The 18540-nt window shown below is 48.2% G+C and overlaps 1 protein-coding gene across 1 annotated transcript in view; it reads left to right on the forward strand.

Moving 5' to 3' along the window:
• Window positions 1–18540, forward strand: part of LOC138489261 (unconventional myosin-X-like) — a 788454-nt gene that overhangs the window by 636171 nt on the left and 133743 nt on the right. The window contains exons 26-27 of the mRNA XM_069616957.1: window positions 9767–9890; window positions 11771–12014. Of these exons, the coding sequence (XP_069473058.1) occupies window positions 9767–9890; window positions 11771–12014 (368 nt within the window). The remainder of the gene's footprint in view (window positions 1–9766; window positions 9891–11770; window positions 12015–18540) is intronic.

The raw sequence follows: 18540 nt of genomic DNA on the forward strand, positions 1-18540 counted from the left end.
CAGCCTCTTTCTCAATCTTTCTTTATCCTCCCTTCGCCCCCTTCAACTAATCTTGAATAGGACAGCAAGACCTTTCCCTGGCCTCAAGTCCATGGACTGCATCTCTCCACTCCAGCCATAAAACTTATCCACTGGCTCCCGGTTGCTGCTAGGATCAAGTTCAAGACCCTCTGCATCACCCACAGTGCTTTCTGGGACCCCACTTCATCCAACTCTCTCTCCCTAAATATCTCCCTGCTAGAGACCTTTGGTCTTCTAGCGCCAGCTCTCTGCATGTCAGATGCTTCGCTAAGCAGCGTGTGGGGGGGGGGGGTGTAAATCCCTCTCCTCTACAGGAGGCTCCCTCTGGAATGGTCTCACTGCCCCTCTCAGGATTGAGCCTGATCTCATTAAGTTCTGGAAGCTCCTCAAGACCCTCCTTTTCTCTTCTTCCTTCCCTCTCCCCTCTCCTGCTAACACCCCCATCTTCCTCAGTCATCCCCCTCACACTTCGCGTGTGGACCATCACCCCCTACACTCCGTGCAATCCCTGGCACGTGCCCTCCTGGCCTCCTCGTAACACTCGCCCAGCCCCTGTTGCCCTCACCCTCCCTTCTCCACCCCTCCTTCACTTACACTCCCTCATCTCTACCCTGCACCTCCCATCCCACCCTAGCACCTCGTACTTTGCCCTACCTGCACCCCCCCTTCTCCCTCGCACTTATTGCTACTGCACTTGCACAATATGAATGTCACAAGGCCTAGTAGGACTAATATTGTTATCCTTCTCCCTTGCTCTCCCCCTCCCTTTTTTGTCTTGTGGCCCCTTGAAACACCACTTGTTGTATATAGGTGCCTTACAAATATCCAATAAATAAAATTATCTGGCTCCAAGCATGGAGGGAGTGCACCCTAGCAGCACTGATACTGCGGATCTGGTCTCTGATTATGTGCTTGGCAGCCCAGATAGCCTTGTTGTAGCATCGACTGCTGTCTTGATGGTTGATTGTGGGCTTTGATTTCATGCGATGTTGCTCAGAGGTCATGGGGCAGGGCTCTTGTGGCATGGATCTGGGGACTTCTGGCTCGGTATGGGGCTATTGGGGCATAGGTTCGTGATGACATACATTGGTAGTAAGATGGCCTGGGCTGACACCTGGGATATTGATGCTTGTGGATCGAGGCGGGGGGGTTAGGGGGGGGCATGTGTGTGTGTCTACACGCGCGCACATGCATTTCATGGCACGGGTTGTGCACCTGATGGCATGTTGCACGGAAAAAGGCTCTGAGGATGCCCACGGGTTCTCCGATTAGGGTGTTGGTTGCACTGATGGCACGGAGCAGTCTCTGTTGATGTGGCTTGCAGCACCAACGAACTGGATCTTGATGGTTGTTCCGATGTCACAGATTTGTTGTCTGATTGCGCCTATGTGGGCTCTGATTTGGTTAGTCAGGGCTTGGATGCCGTTGCTCTGGGGTATTATGGCGTGAACCTTATTCTGTGGTTTGTGTCTACATCGGGTTAGAGGCGTAGCCAGGATCGTCTTGCAAGTGTGACCTGAAGCTAATGTAGTTGGGCCCACCACAGTGACATTAACGCTGCAAATGCCCACACAGCGCTGCTGAGTGAGCATTAATAGATTTTGGGTTGGCCTTGCCTGCTCCGGCCCTACCCGGTCTACGCCTCTGACAACGGGACTTCAAATTGTTTAATTTACCGAAACCCCTGGGTCCATGAGTTCTTTTTGTGGTTTTTCCTCTTATGGCCTGCCTCCAGCTAAGCTGACGTTGGTTAGAGCTGTGATTGTTGATGTGGATGGAGTGGGCCTGGTCTCTGGTGGTAGGGTCTTGGGCATTAATCACATGTTCCATGGCCCTGGTAGCATGGGTCAGGTAGATCTGATCTCGTTCTCACGAGGGCATTGATTGTAGTTAATTTCCTGATGTTGTGGTGCAGCACCAGCTTGTGTGAATCGAAGCTCCGATTGAGTTGATCAGGACTGGTGGCATGGTTTGTGCCCCACTGTGGTGTGCTTTGCGTCCCCATTGGTGGTGTTTGTAGGTGTGGATCCTTTGTGGAATCTGGTCCATGCTGGTATGGAATCTGGGCCCTGCTAGTATGTGCAGTCTGGTCTGTGATGGCATGTTTTGTGACCGTGGTCATTTTTCTTGTGGTCATGATGTTGTGTTTTGTGGCTCCGGTGGCCTGGCTTGGGGGATTTGATAGTTTAGATCAAGACTTGGTTTGAGGCTGCAATGGTAGTGTTTTGGGCTTAGGTGGAACCTATTTGGGGTTGTGGGAGCTGAGATTTGGGCTCTGGCGAGTGTGGTTTAGGACCTTGGTGTGGTTTGTTTTGACTGGTGTGGTTTTAACTGTGATGGCTTCGGTTAGTGCTTCAAAAGTGTGGTTTGTGCCTTTGATGCTGTGAACCAGTGGTGCTCCAGTGGTGTACGTTGATGTGGTTTTTGGTGCAGACTTTGTCAGCCGAGCAGAAATAATGTGTATGATGCAGGACAGGGACAAATGACCATGCAGCCTGCTCTGATGACACGATGCATGAGGATAAAGCAAAGTGTCCCAAACATCAGCGAAGGGGAATGAAAGTGACCACATGGGCTCGAAGGACAGTGGTGTGGGGTGTCTTCAGAGGCACCCCCAGCATTTAAGTGACAAGAGTGCCTCTGTGGGGAATCTGATGGTCTCCAGCAGCCTGGGGGGCATCGAGACTGGGTGTCAGCAGGTGGCGGGGGCTTGGTATTCATCACTCAGTTCAGAAATGACCGTTCTCCAATGGCAATCATTGCAGAGTCCTTTATAGGTGAAGTAAATGTAGCTTTTAGAGAAGGGTGTCCCTATTATGCGACATGTACCATGTGTGAACCATAACCCTGCGACCACCAAACGTACACAGATTGTAGTGGGTCTTGGTTTGTGGCTTCTGAGCCCCGATTGGCGGGTTAGGACCCCAAAAGCATGATTGAATCCTGTTTCTAGCGCCATTCGACTTGACTGGCTTTGAGACCCTACTGGTGTGGTTCGGCACCCTGATGGCCTAACCTTGCTAAGCGAGTCTAATTTTAGGATTTGAGGCACAGTGTGTGTTTGGTAGCTGGTAAGCCCAGGCATGAACTCTACTGTACCGTCGGCCAGAATTTGGACATCCAACAGACAACTAAAATTGGGTTTTTTCACATTAAACACACTACAACTACAGCGGTTGTTATTGCAGTCCTATATATTTTTGACTGAGAAAATGCTCATCTTGTCGACAATCTGTGGCAATGCCTGCAAAATTTTAGATTGGCCTGAAAAAGATGCTGTCCACAACCATTCGTATAGCAGAGATGCATGCGTCTCCTAACAAAGATGGCAACCACAACCAGGTGTAGAACAGATGAGTGCTTGCCCTCACAAAGATGGTGCCCACAATCCTGCATAGAAAAAATGTTTCATGGTTCCCCTCACAAAGATGGCATCCACAACCAGGCATATTCTATTGGCAGAAGCTGAAAGCGAGGGGTGTGGATGGGATTCGGGGGAAGGGAGGAGTAAATACAAGATGGCTCTACTTTAGTGTTGGAGCATGCAGACTGGATGTAGGTGTTCTGCGTAGAGAGGCTAAAGGCATTTGTGCCCTAAGAGAAGCCGGGTGTGCCTGTGGTCCTAGAATGCACTACCCCAGGATGTAGAATGTAAGTTGCATGTACATGTAGGGCTCAGATGTTTGTCTGTTGGGAGGAGTGTTCAATGTTCATGTGTGGGTGGCTCAGTTGGTATGTGTATTTTGTTTTGGAACATAGAATCTGAGCGTAGGGAGTCAGCAGGTTGGTGAGATACTCTAACAAACGTCAAGCCAGACATAGCACATCATAACGTGTTTATAGCATGGCATGAAAAAGGCATACAAGTTATCACAAAGCATTAAAAGCTGTAGAAACACACAAAAACGCATTAGAAGGCAACAATCCTTGTGTCCTCCCTGCACTACTAAAACCAGCCTCTTGCAGACAGGTACCATTTCATTTATCGTATTTCCACTGTCAGGACCTTGGTCTCTCTTTTTCCCTGCCTCCGCTCGTCCTCCCTGCCCTGCTTGTCCTCCCTGCCCCCCGCTCGTCCTCTCTCTCTGCCGCTCTTGCTTTCTCTCCCTGCCTCTCTTACCCACCCTACCAAGTTTAAACTACAAAAGGACTGGTTGTTCATGGATATTGTAGTTTTCCTTTATTGTGTGGTAAACAATGTTTTTCCAAAGAAGCTGCTCTAGAAGTAAAGAGTAGAGTTGAGCATAATCCTTCGCCTCCGTGTCTTTAAACGATTTATGATTTTGTTACGATAGTAGGGAAAATCTGATTCCTACCATTGGATTGCTTTTGGGTTACAAATATTTAAAGAGGGGGAAAGTAAAAAATTGGCTTCTTTTCAATAGAAAAATCAGGATTCTCCAGCCCTAATCAGGAGGGTTGGCACGTATGCGCTCTTTCTCTTCGCAAGTCTCTTTCCCTCTGATGGTCTCTCTCTGACGGTCTCTCCTCCTCTACCTCTTTTTCTTAAACATGCATTTATTCTTCTTTGGTATGTAGGTTGGCTCGCTGAGCATTTTCTCAAACTTGCTCAGATGCTGTGACTTTTTCTCATCAGGGTATTTGTCAGATAATATCAGCAGGGGCCAGAAAACAGGGTTGTTTCTCCCGGAAGTCTATCCCAGTGTCTAATGCAAGCTTTAAGCACCCCTCATTATGCCCAGACACGGGGCAAAAAGAAATCCCCTCCATTCCCTGCCACCTAGAGTTACAGCCTGTCAAAGTGTCAAGTATCTCTGACCTCTTACTAGGTACTGCTTTCTGCCTAAGAACAGGTATGTGTGCTTGCCCTCACAAATATGGCACCCATAATCTGTCATAGAACAACAGATGTGTGCTTGCCCTCACAAATATGGCATCTACATTTGTGAATAGCACATCTTTGTGGCACATACTCACAAAATTGGCCTTCACAACAAAATTGGCATTCACAATTAGGCATGGAACTCGAGATACATGTTTGTCCTCCAAAAGATGGCCCCCTCAATCAGGCCTACAACACAGTTATGTTCACTTGTCCTCACGAGTGTCCCTGCACATGCTGAGCCCTGTTCAATGGGGCAGAGTTCAACTCCAGTCTCTGCATTAAAATATATAAGACAGCAAATGATTGGTGATGTGTCAAGATAACATACTTTGTGCATGATGTCCAATAGTATTGTGTGAATGATCTCGGAGCAGGAACACGCCATGATTAATGAGCTAGGCCGACAAATAACAAATGCCACAGATAGCAAATATCTAAAGTAAAAATAATGGATGGGGGACACAGTGTTAACTAGTGTGACTCATGCACAACACAAGACCGGGCAATGGCATTAGCAGTTAATAGGCCAGTCAAAAAGATTACACTATTTACGAAGCAATCTAGTTCTTCGGATCCCTGCGTATCGATGAAGGGATCAGCCAGAGAGTTGGATCCACTAGGCAGAGGGTGGATGGAAGGGATGATCTGTAGATGGTGATCCATATCAGAGGAGGGGAAACCGCGCATCCACGATCAGCAGCTACGACTGCCTATGGCACGCTACAAATCCACTCCGAAGTCTGCCAGGACTATTCATGATTGTGAATGGACTACAAAAGATGCACTAGGAATCTAGACGGAGAATCGGAGCAAAGATCTGGCATCTCTGCTGTTTAGGAAAGGTGAAGAGGGGGAATGGTCCACCAGGAAAGAGCCTTTCACCTCTTCTAAAGAAGGCAGGACTTTTATATTCTCCCAGCAGTCCTACTGGCCTCTGTGAAGGGACAGCCATGACAATGGCTTCCTCAGAAGCAGACCGGTTTCCTAGTTAGATTAAAGGGCGAGTAGTTGCAAAGCACTGGCCCGCACTCCTTCAGGATTGCGCATGTTTTCCTGTTTTGAGCCTTGTATGAGCCGAGGGATGGATGGATGGATGGATGGATGGATGGATGGATGGATGGATGGATGGATGGATGGATGGATGGATGGATGACTAGAGACCAATGTGGATTCTCCCCTTATTTTATGATTACCACAAAGGACATGACTAGGGTTGACTGTATCCACTGTAGTGAGGTTGAAAGAGTAGAACAAAGAATTGGGCAGCCAACAGGATTTTTGTTCTCTTAGGACCATAGTCCTCAGCCGCCCCCTAGCCCCCTTTTATTTTAAGGCCTACACCCCGGCAAGTGACAAGTCACTCAGTCTCTGTTGATGTCATGGGTTCCCAAGCACTTCTTCCTTGGTCTTTCTTGGCTGTTGTAGATTTGTCTTCTCTTCCTTTGGCCCACCTGGGCCTCCCTTCCAGGCACCTCCCACCCAGCGACTTTGGGAATTCTGACGGTGCCCAGCATATACTGTTGGACACCATAGTACTTAACCTTTCCCCTCCTGCGTTGTCGCGTAACGCAGCCTTGCTCACTTAGTCTGTCATATAGGTTGCCCCCTTGGACTGGTCTCTGGCTTATCTTGTTTAAACTTGCTCTAGTCTTCCAGTACAGCGTACATCGCAGCTTTTGAGATGCTCGCCTCCTCCTTCCTTGGTCTCTTCTCCTTGCTACTCCACAGGATTCTCTTGCTCGTCCACCACTTGGTTGTCTGCCTCTTCTTCTTGCCTTCCCTCACCCCATTCATTGCTTTCTCTTTACTCTCTTGTATTTTTTCTTTCCTCCTCCACCTTGAAGCTTTCCTTCCTCTCCACTTTCTTTTGCCTCTTCGCCTTTCCTATCCCTTCGTTCTTCCACCTCCTCGCCATCCCTCTGTGCCCCCACTTGTTCTGGCATTTGCTCCCACCTCGTTCTGATGGTTTTCTCCCATGACTTTCCTCCTCTACATCTCCTGACACATTTCTCCCTCTGCTCCTCTCCCTCCTCTCGTTCTCTGCCTCTACGTCTCTCCCACAGCGCTTTACAACAGTCTCCCAACTCCCACACCTTATACTGGGTTTACTCCACGTGTTATAAAATATCTGGGTGTTGGTGCAGTAAGTGTGGCAGTCCATCAGCTGTGCATTGACTGTCGCAAGCTAAATGATTGGTTCAGACTCAGACAGACCACAGTCTGGGGAACTCGGTTGTGCTATGGACTGCCTTGTGGTTCTCTGCACTGAGACTATCTCAGAGTCGGCTGCTTTCTTGGAATGATATAGTGTTCCTCTCTCTTCCTCTCCATTTCCCTAATTACTGCACTGCTGTCTGATGCCCAATCGACTGAGGTACAGAGTCCAATTCCTCTTAAATGACCATAGCTTTCCATGCTTTGAGGTGGGCAAGGTTCACAGTCACTTCCTAAAGCCTGTTTGTCTCCCCCAGGTTATACTCACTGTCTTTTAAATATCTTCCACAGTGCCCCAATAAAAGAAACACCCTAACTTGAGCAAACGTTGGTCTTTAGAGCCCCAGTTAAATTTCTCGGGCATAATAGCTCAGCGGCAACGTGCGTGCCTTGGAAGCAAGACGACATGAAGCAACACAGGTTCAATCCCTGGGTCTGTGCTTAGAAACCTCTGGGTATTTAAGCATGTTATAAATATGCAACTAAGACAAAAAAAACAATTACGCAAACTAAAAAAAAACAAAAGAAATTCCTGTAACAGCGCCTCGATGCCCGCGGTCTGTGTGAGCACTTTAAAAATGCTAAATAAATAAATAATGGTTGTCTTGGGGTCCGGAAAGAGACTTTATATGAGGACCACATTGGGGAAGGAACCGCCTGGCATGCGAGACTAGGGATACGTTGGTATACCTGGGGGAGGGCGGTCATGCATTTACCCCCTATACGGGTTTCTCAATCCTCATCCCCCTACCCTCCCACATGTATCCTCATCAGAGAGCAGATAGCAGATTACAGTCAGACCCTCATAACCTTGCAGGCTATTGTTGCCCTTTGACCTACATTCCCTTGCAATAATACCCTTTTCTTTTCAGTGGGGGGTGCGAGTGTAGCTTTTGTGTATCATCTCTGCTGCCCTTACCAGTCTTTTTTTCCTGTGGGAGTGATTTATACTTCCTGAGCACAGTCACCCACCCTTGTAGCATATCAGTTTCCCAGTGGGAGCGGTTTTCAACCTGGCTACATGTTGTGGGACACCTCACTGACTTTGCATGTTCTCACCATGCCTCGGAAATAGGATTGTGGGCATGGAGTTTCCATGGCCACAGGATGACTGATGCCTCTGCTGAACCCTTTGTCTTGTTCACCCAGTTCAACTTACTCCCTAGATCACAGTCTCATGAGACACAGAATCATTTGGCTTCTGCAAAATAGAAAGAGAAGACAGACACATGACTGAGACCAAAATAAGATGGTACACCCAGACCCATGTTTGATGAAGCAGACCGGAGAAGGTGGACTGTGTGAACTGCCAGATTCAGTCAGGGCTTTTTTTAACAATGTAAGACCCTCTGAGCTCAGAAGATGCTTCTAGGTAGGACCTAGCATTGTGAGGTCTAATGTGTCGGGATAGTGTCGCCATCAGGAGTGGGGTAGAGAAAATGTGGCCATGACATCCACAGATTAAAATCTTCAGTACTGAGGTCTGAGAATGCTGACCCGAGTTCCGTGTGTAATCTCAGAGGGATGAGCAATGCTGTAAATAGTGTGGCTGAGGCCCTCTTCCAAAACTTTCTTTAAGTCTTATTTCTACAGCCACAAGATCCTCGTTCCAAATCCTCTCATGATGAGAGCCACGGGACATGTGCAGAAGCTGCTGATGTAAACCATGATCTTGTAGCAACAGGACCCTTTTGTGAGAAGCTTGTGTGGCGAGGTCAGATAGCATGGTCGAGGCATAATTTGGGAACTGACATGGTGAAAAAGGATAGTGATGCTGTGAGACTCTTGTGTGAGCATCTCTCATGGCGAGACAGGTTACTATGGCTTTGAGAAGCTCACGTGGTGAGAAAGGATAGCATGGCTGTAAAACCCTTGTGTGGGCATTTCACATGGTAAGACAGGACAGCGTAGCTGTGAGACTTGTGTGAGCATCGTGTGAGCAGCTCACATGATGAAACAGGATAGCGTGGTGTGATATGCAAAGAAGGTCAGAAAGCTTGCTGTGGCTACAAGAAGCGGTGCGAAGACTGGAGAAGTGTGACTGTTGGACTCTTGTCTGAAGCTCATGGTGTGGCAGGCTAGCATGGCTTTGGGCCCATTTTGTGATACACGTAGGTGTTAGACGAGATAATATGGCTGAGAAACCTGTGTGAGCTTCTCCCATGACAAATTGGCATGGTGCGAGATGCTTACAAGGTGAGAGCAGATGGTTCAGCTACAAGAGTCTGGTGCTGAGAATGGGTAAAGCATTCCTGTGAAAGTCTTGGGAGAAGCTTGCGGTGTGACAGGCTAGCGTGAGAGGCTTGTGAGGAGCTTGTGGTGTGACAGGATAGCGTGAGAGGCTTGTGAGGAGCTTGTGGTGTGACAGAATAGCGTTCCAGAGGGCCCTTTGCAGGTTCCATGTGATATTTTCGCCGCAAAAATATCGCGATGCAAAAATAAGACATGGACCCTACGGGGGACACCCCCACACCTAATATTTTCGCCACCAAAAATATCGCCTATGGGCATATGTTCGGCGATATTTTTGCTGGGGAAAATAATACCTGATACCCCTTTGGATTGGAAGACGAGGGGCGCCAATCTAGGATTCACCGATAATGATGTGACCAGTCTGCCACTTTTTTGCCTGACAAAAATCCCAGCAAATCATTGTTCTTTGTCTTCTTTTGTGCTACCGTTTAGTTTCTGGACAGTGAGGAGGAGACTGATGGGCACATCGACACCGATGAGGAGTTGTCCAACGGGCGGGTTACTCTATTCAATGGCTCTGGACCCCCTTATTTCCACAGTTACCTCTACATGAAGGGTAAGTCCCAGAATGAATTCAGTCCAGCCATACACAAACCAAACCGGTTTCCTTTACGTTATCTCCCCCACCCCCCACTGCTATAATGTCCTCATGTTTTATAGATTGCATGCGTAGTCTAAGAGCAGCGAGTAATTTGTGGCCACATGCTTGCAGATCCCATCACCAGTGAGTACACCACCTTTGTATGAGCTTTTAGTTTTGAACAGCGTTGAATGTGATTGCAAGCATCGCAGGATGATGTGTGATGTTTTAATGTTGCTTCTTCATGTAAGTTCTAAAATACTCCATGTTGAAGCAGTGGTACTTAAGAGGAAAGATACCTCAGGGGCAACGCGTTTGTCTTGAAGGCAAGACCGCACAGCGCTTTACAGGTTTCAATCCTGATCCCGGGCTTAGAAACCACTCTTCGTATTAAGCACGTTATAAAAGAACAATTATTATAATTATCAGAAATTTAGTGGAAAGTTAGTTTCCTGAAAGACACTTTTGTCTGTTACGGTCAAGAACACTTTGAAACCAAGTCCAGGTTCCTGTTGGCAGGTCCCAAATCTGAAAACTGTGTCTAGCTGCTAACGGGGGGAAAGGGCGACCGACTTGTGGGTGGAAACTGGAACTAGACATTTCTGTGGGGCTAGGACTGCATTAGAGGAAATGTACAGAACTCCAGGAGGCTGTGTATTAAATGGATGCATGTCTGGGATGTAGAAAGTGCAAACCTGCAGGACAACAAGTTTCTTCTTGAATTGCAGGAGCGGTAGGTCTGTTCTCGCGTGTCCCCCGTCAGCTGGTTCCCAAGGTGAACTGCTGTCTTCCTTTTCCCCAGGGGGCTAGTTTACAATCCGCAATAGACATGTAGCAGGCCTTAAGCCCAGCCTCCTTTTCGTGCATCGGTCCATCGAGTTGTGTCTGGATTCTGTGGAGTGTCTGCATTGCCGGTTGACGTTCCTCAGCCTCTGGTACTCACTTGTCATTGCCTCTCTCTCTGGTCCGGTGAGTTGCAGACTTGACTCTCCACTGCTAGGCATCTTGGTACTCACTTGTCATTGCCTCTCTCGCTGGTCCGGTGAGTTGCAGATTCGACTCTCCACTGCTAGGCATCTTGGTACTCACTTGTCATTGCCTCCCTCTCTGGTCCGGTGAGTTGCAGACTAGACTCTCCACTGCTAGGCATCTTGGTACTCACGGTCCTAGGGAGGAAGAGAGAAAACACTGGCAAGCATGTGGCATTACTGATATGGAGCGAGAAGAGGTGATGCTTCACAGTTTCAGCCAGGGCCTGTTCAAAGGAAAAGCGATTTAGGCCCTTCCAAATCTCACACCCCGCCTCTGGGGCAGGACTCCATCTAACAAACCCTGTGCTAGGCCTTCAGCCTCAGTTTAAGCGGGGTCCCCATGGCCCTTGACAAGTTAGATCTCTGACCCTGTCGCACAGGACCAGATTGTGAATCTCTTGTGCATTTTATCATTTTTTGTGTACTAGATGAAGATATTATGAGTAAAACAGTGCAAGGGTGGAAGACATTTCAAGGAAGGAACTGTGGACTGTTTTAATTAATCTTTCAACATTGCCCGATAAATGCACCTTTTTGCCATGGCAGCATTACTAACTGTTGTGTTAAAGAGAAGAGAGAATCTTTTAAAGCAATTAGATTAATGTTACTCTGGAGAGTATTAGGTTACAAGTTCTATATCATGATATACTAGCATGTGTGTCACAAGTCGAATTATTGTATGCTTTTGTATTATAGTTATCACTTGTGCTGTTATGGACTGATAATGCATTTTATTTGACTGATTATTAGCATTCTGATTGATGCACTGACTACTGTTGTTGATGATTGGTACCCTGAGAGTATATTTGCCTCCTTATCCCTCAGGCGGCCTCATGAACCCCTGGAGGCGGCGTTGGTGTGTGCTGAAGGATGAGACCTTCATGTGGTTCCGCACGAAGCAGGAAGCGCTGAAGTCGGGGTGGCTCTATAAGAAGGGAGGTGGCATGTCCACCCTGTCGCGGCGGAACTGGAAGCGCCGCTGGTTTGTGCTACGAGAGTCCAAGCTTATGTACTTTGAGAACGACGCGGAAGAGAAGTTAAAAGGGACCATAGAGCTCAGGAAGGCCAAGTAAGTCTGGGCAGGGAGCAGTGGGGTGTGTACCTTTCTGTGGGCAGGGAGCAGTGGGGTGTGTACCTTTCTGTGGGCAGGGAGCAGTGGGGTGTGTACCTTTCTGTGGGCAGGGAGCAGTGGGGTGTGTTGTACACCATGAGTGTAGCCAGGCTTGAAGTATGGGAACACTAGAGCACGAATGTATGAGGTTAGTGAATTAAAAAGTATTGAGGCAGAGAGACACTAAGCAGGTGAGGTATTGAAACCTTGGTATGTGGGAGGTAAAGGGCAGGAGAGGATGAATGTGGTTCATTAAGGTGAGCAGGTATCGGAGATAATGAAATCCCAAATCATGACCACGGTGTAATGAAAGCTGAGTGGAGGGATCGCTGTAGTAAAAACAGAGAACATTGAATGCAATAATGGAGGCTGAGAGGCTGTAGATATGTCGAGCAGAGTGCTTGTACAAGGGATCTCCCCTGCTGGTAACCAGGGACATGGCGGTAAGATTGGGGAAGGACGGTGGAGTCTGTCTGCTGCAAAGCCGCTTCCTCGGCACGTCAGACAGGTTGCACACAGCCTACTGTTTGCTCTCCTTTCTTGCCTGCTTCGTGCAGGCAAGCGGCTGCAGCTCCTTCGGGCCTCAGCAATTTGAGGCTCGTCTTCCTCCACGCCCTGGCTCCAACTCTTTTGGTGGTCCCTCCGGTGGGTTCCGCTGCCCTCCCACAACGTGTACCGTGGGTCGAGATGCTGCTTCTGCGTTCTCCTTCTTCAACCGGCCACACGTCCTCTGCTTCTTTCTGATTGGTTAAGCTCTGCAGGCTTTTCATAGCCCCTCCTCTAATTGGTTCTTGTTCTGATGTGCCTCCAGGAGGCGGATCCCTTTGCCTTTCAGATGTTTTGCAAGAGAACCGGGGAGGGGAGGAGTGACCTGTGGCCCTCTGAGATTTTCCTACCCTAAGGGAGGTGGTCACCGCCAGAGGGATCCCGCTTCCCCCGTCCCCTAGGGGTTAAGAGCTCCCTGGTCCCAAAGAGGGTGACACTCTCTTGGGGAGAGGTGACCGCCTCCTGGGATTCATCAAACAGCAGACCAACAAAAACTCCAACATTGCCAGGCAGGAAACAAAGTACTGCAAGAGGGTAGTAAAGAGGAAGCTGGCCTGTTCCTGCTATGAACCCTCTCTCTGGAACTAGCCTCCAACATAGAGAAGATTGTCTCTCTCCATCCTATGCTTTAGGAAAGACCCGACAACCCTGCTCTTCAAAGAACATCTCACCATTCGCTGATTGCTTCACTCAACTCTAATTCTCCCCCTCTTGTGCGCCCCACCTTCCCTCCTCTCCCTGTCCCCCACAGCCTTACGTCTAATACCCAAGGTTTGGCCCCTTTGTAGAGTGCTTCCATGGTTTCCCGGCTAGGCCTGAGCTTTAGAAATCCCATACATCGGCAACATCACTCAATCCGAATGAGGGAGGCCAAGTTGAGGACGTTCAGGCATGTTTTTCTCACATTTTTAAACCCAAAATAAATGTAGGTAAAGATAGCCATGCACTTCAGTTTATGAAACACAAATGGGAGCAGAAACCATGGAAGGCAGGGAGGGCCGCAGGGAGGGCCACAGGGTTGGGGCCGCAGGGCTGGGGCCGCAGGGCTGGGGCCGCAGGGCTGGGGCCGCAGGGCTGGGGCCGCAGGAAACCCTTTCAAATCTCTGGTTTCCAACAGCAATATGAGTCTGAACAAAATCCAACACACACTCAGCCAAAGCTGTAATTGGACATGGCGAATGAAACTGAGAAACTATTGCATTTATAGATCACAGGTGAATGAAATTAATATCTGCACTTGGTGAAAGGGAGGTACACTTCTGTGAAAGAGTGTAACGTCAAAAGTTTTTTTTTTATGTAGGAGAGCCCAGTGTACCCTCAGTATGTACCAGCCGGTGGGCATATGTGCAAGAGCCCAGTGTGCCTTTTGTAGATGCAAGTCAGTGTCCGTATGTGGGAGAGTACAGTGTGCCCTCAGTATGTACCAGCCAATGGGCATATGTGGAAGAGCCCAGTGTGCTTTCCGTAGATGCAAGCCAGTGTCCGTATGTGAGAGTGACCCGTGCACCTTCAGTAGGCACACACTAGTTTGTATATGCCATGTGGAAATGCATTGTGAATATACAATCAAACGGAATGCAGTTTAGCTGAAATTGCCAGAGTGGTGAGACGAGTTATGCATGAACTTGAAAAACTGTTCTAGAAATATGAAGTTGTACAAATGTTGACAGTTTTAAAAAAAATGAAAATGGTGAAACCCTGTTCATTAATGGTTCCCGCTCCCTTCAATCTCTGCCTATGGGGCTGCCCACAAGGCATCCACACTGTGTGTACACGAGAATTCAACAACTTCAAATGCACTATCCACAAGCAATTAAAGACTTGGAGAACATCCCAATGAAGAGAGGCTACCGAATCATGGAAACGCTCCCCTCGTTCGTGGGACCCTCCTCAACAGCCGAAGTTTAGCACTAAAATGCACCCCCAGCAGCAGCCTCCAACAAGAGCCCAGCCCTTTCCAAGATTGTCAAGAACTGTGTCGGCCCCAACCAACTAGCAGATTACATGGATCCCCAGGCAAATGTAACTCCCCCAATAAGTTATTCACTAATAAAATTGACCTCCCACACCACATTGCTGACAAACAAGCATAACTCTGGAAGGCCTCTGACACATCCTCCCTGCTGGGGAGGCCTTCCAGGGTTAAGGACACCCCCTATCAAGACAATATTATCCAGGCCGCCATCCTGAAGAGCGTAAGAGGAAGCATTATTTCCTTTGCTCCACTTTTATCCAGGCCTCACTCACTCAGCATCCACTGACAATTGGAAGACTGGCCAGATTTTTCTAATCTGATAAGGAACCCCACACTCAACCGGGAGGCTCTAGCAAACTACTCTCTTATTACCCGTCCACCCTTCATCGAAGAAAACATTGAGAACACAGTCTCCCTCCAACTAGATAAAAAGAACATGCAACATAATCATGTTTTTCATTACCAGCCCAATTTCCAATCCATGAAACCCCCATCATCCAAGTCATCACCAACATACTCCTCACCATGAAAAAGGGAGCCCTGTATTCTGATTCTGCTTAAACCTTCTGCTGGATTCAACAGTCTACCACAAGCACTGCTCTACGCCCTTTCCACCTGCTTGGGATTCAATGGCACAATCCTTTGCTAGTTTGACTCCTACCACACCAGTCTACCTCAACGCGTTCAGAAGGTCACCCGAAGATCATGTTATCCTGTGACCTCTGGCGAGCCGCATGGTCATCCTACCCGCAGAGCCCTTTTTTGCGAGCCCTATGGCTGCCAATTGAATCGAAGGGTGATTTTGTTCGATGTATAGCAAGCCCTATGGCTGCCAATTCAATCTAAGCGTGATTTTGTTGCATATGTTTCTAGCCCTATGGCTGACAATTGAATTTAAGTGTGATTTTGTTCCACGTGCTACCAGCCCTATGCCTACCAGCCAACTGTAGACATCTCATATATGTTAGTCACACCTGCCCTCCTACACACCTAGCCACGACTCCCAAGCATGAGCTGATCCCTGATAGCCATCCGTCAGCCACCCCACGCAATTGCAAATCTAAGTACACGTATTACCTATCTGATAGACCCTAGTTTACCATCCTAATACTAGTGCCCAGAGTCCTGCTATTCTGCTACCTGTCTGGCTTTCCCATGTCTGCCAACCCAAAACTGAGGTAGGTTCTCCTCACTACAAGCCTACAGCCAGCCCTGCTCATGCCACTAAAAAGAGCGTCCATTATGATCAATCCGGCTCCCACTACGACAAGTCCCGCTCTCCTTGGGGCCCATCAAACCAAAGTGACCTTGGTCCAATCGGCTGCCCGCAACAGCGCTCATTCATATCCCACACCTCAGCCCAAATATTCACGCCCGCTGCGAATGGCACAGGCACTCTGCAACTCGCATGCCATTGCACCATCACACCTCCTTCCTAAAACATGCCATTTCCCCTCGTCTACCAACCTCTTAACCACTGCACTTATGTCCACTGCTCATCAGAAAACTCCTGACCTTCTGGAACAAGCCTCCAGCTCCTAGATTCTCCTCCCACACTGCACCATGTTCACTTGAATACAGTAACAAATGCCTAGCATCTCGCCATATCTTTATTCCTAAAAACCTATCAACCACCATCTCATCCGCCACTCGGAATAATAACCTACGCACTTCCACTACAAAAACACGCCAGCCACCTAGAAATCCTGACCATTCCACACTTATTTGCTCATCCCCAAATGAGGGCACACACCCTAGCCAACCTACAACGACCAATGCTCTCTGAGCCACGCACAACCACTAAACCCACATAGGAAAATAAAAAAAACCTTGAAACCTTACTCCCTGGCAACCGATCCTACGGATAACCTGCAAACAGATACCACAACCTACATTAAAGGTGCCCTTATCAATGCAAGATCCCTCCTGGCACATGCCTTAGACATCATTGACCTTATTACCACTAACGACCTAGACCTTCTGGTAATCACAGAAACCTGGCTGCACCCAGCAGCTGGACCTATCCTTTCAATGGCCATCCCCCAAGTGTATACCATCCTCAGGAAAGACCGAACGTCCGTCAAAGGAGGTGGAGTGGCGCTCATTGCCAAAAATAACCGGAGAGTAACTACCAATCAAACCTTCCCATCAGGAGAATTGATTTCCTTCAAAATCTCCCTCTCTGCCACATCTACCCTCACTCTTCACCTTATCTAAAGACGCCCAGGCCCAGTGACATCCTTTGAGGAAGACATAGCATCACTCCTTGCAACCAATACAAAACCCTTGTCTAAAATCATCATTCTTGGAGACTTCAACTTAGGCCTAAATGACCCATTAGACACCCAGGCTACTCCTTGTACCAACACTATTGAAGCACAAGACTTCACCCTCCGAATCACCAACCCCACACATGAGAAAGGATGTATACTGGACTGGCTAGCAGACCTTAACTGCCATACCAACATAGTCATGCCCGTGGTTAGACCACAATGTCATTATATTCTCTATTAGCGCTGCAACCAAACCAAACGCCCCACTACAACCTGTCCCAGCGGTACTCTCAAGAAATCATCAGAACATCACCCCCGACAACATGCTCCCCATGCTACTACTGCTAACTATGCACACAAACACCACCGCCGACCCCCACCGCTATGGTGACCCTCTACAGCCATACCCTACAGACGGCCATTAACAAAGTTGCTTCCTTGGGCAACCCGTAGCCCACACAAACTCTTGGTATACTGCAAGCCTCAAAGAAAAACGCTCCGCTAAAAGAACTGCAGAGAACACTTGGAAAAAAAACCTACCCATGCAAATAAAGAACACTTCAATACTATAGCTTCGGAATATAAGGAAGCCACCATCCTATCGAAGGGCAACTCATACAACATGAGAATTGAGAACGCCAAATCAGGCTCAAGAGAGCTCTTCATTATACTTTGGGAGCTTGAAAAACCAGCCCCATGCCCAGACCACTGTAACGAGGATCTTCTATGGTACACTATCATCCAAAATGCCCTTTTTGACACAATCGCCTTACTCCACAACAAAATTTCAGCTAAAACAGTTAAACTCGCCCCAACTGCCCTGCCCCTAGACCCACTCACCACGCCTGCAACGTCCATTCCCAGATTTGAATTTTCCCCCGTCACCATTGCTGAAACCACAAAAGTCCTCAGGGGACTGAAGCCGTCAAGATGTCGAGGAGAGATCTGCCCTGCCTCCCTCATCAAAGACTGTGCTGATAAACTTGCCCCGTTCATCACAACCTTGACAAACCGTTCCTTTTCCTCCAGTGAGGTACCAGAAAACCTGAAAGAAGCTTGGGTACTCCCCTGCTTAAGAAACCCATATTAGACCCAAATGTCCCATCCAACTACCGCCCGATCACAACGGTTCCTCTTGAAAATACTTGACAGAGTTGCATACCTAGAGATTCAAAAATTCTTAGAAACCCACAATCTCCTAGGCCTTCGCCAATCAGGCTTCCACCTTGGCCACGGCACGGAAACCTCTCTCCTGGACCTCAAAATCCAAATGAACCAAATCAAAGAAAAGGGGGGCTTGGCTATTCTCCTCCTTCTCGACCTCTCTGCAGCATTCAACCTCCTCAACCATGATATATTCGGCAAACACCTTGCCCTAGCTGCCCATTTTGTGACCAACACCATACAATGGATTCAATCCTTCTTTTTCAACTGCACCATGAGCTTTCTCCACCACTGCTGCAGCCCTCCCTGTTCCAGTTACATGTGGAGTCCCTCAAGGATCCCATGTCTCTCCAACACTGTACAACGTATTCACCAAGCCCCTGTTCGATGACCTAGACAAATTGGGAGTCATGTATACCAATTATGCGGATGATGCCCAAATACTCCTTCCAATAACAGGAAACAATGACACCGATTCCAAATCATTGAACAAAATCTATTTTACCATCCAAGCCTGGATGGCCCA

Source organism: Ambystoma mexicanum, chromosome 9 (assembly GCF_040938575.1).
Source record: "Ambystoma mexicanum isolate Mex_15411 chromosome 9, UKY_AmexF1_1, whole genome shotgun sequence".
Classification (NCBI taxonomy): Eukaryota; Metazoa; Chordata; class Amphibia; order Caudata; family Ambystomatidae; genus Ambystoma; species Ambystoma mexicanum.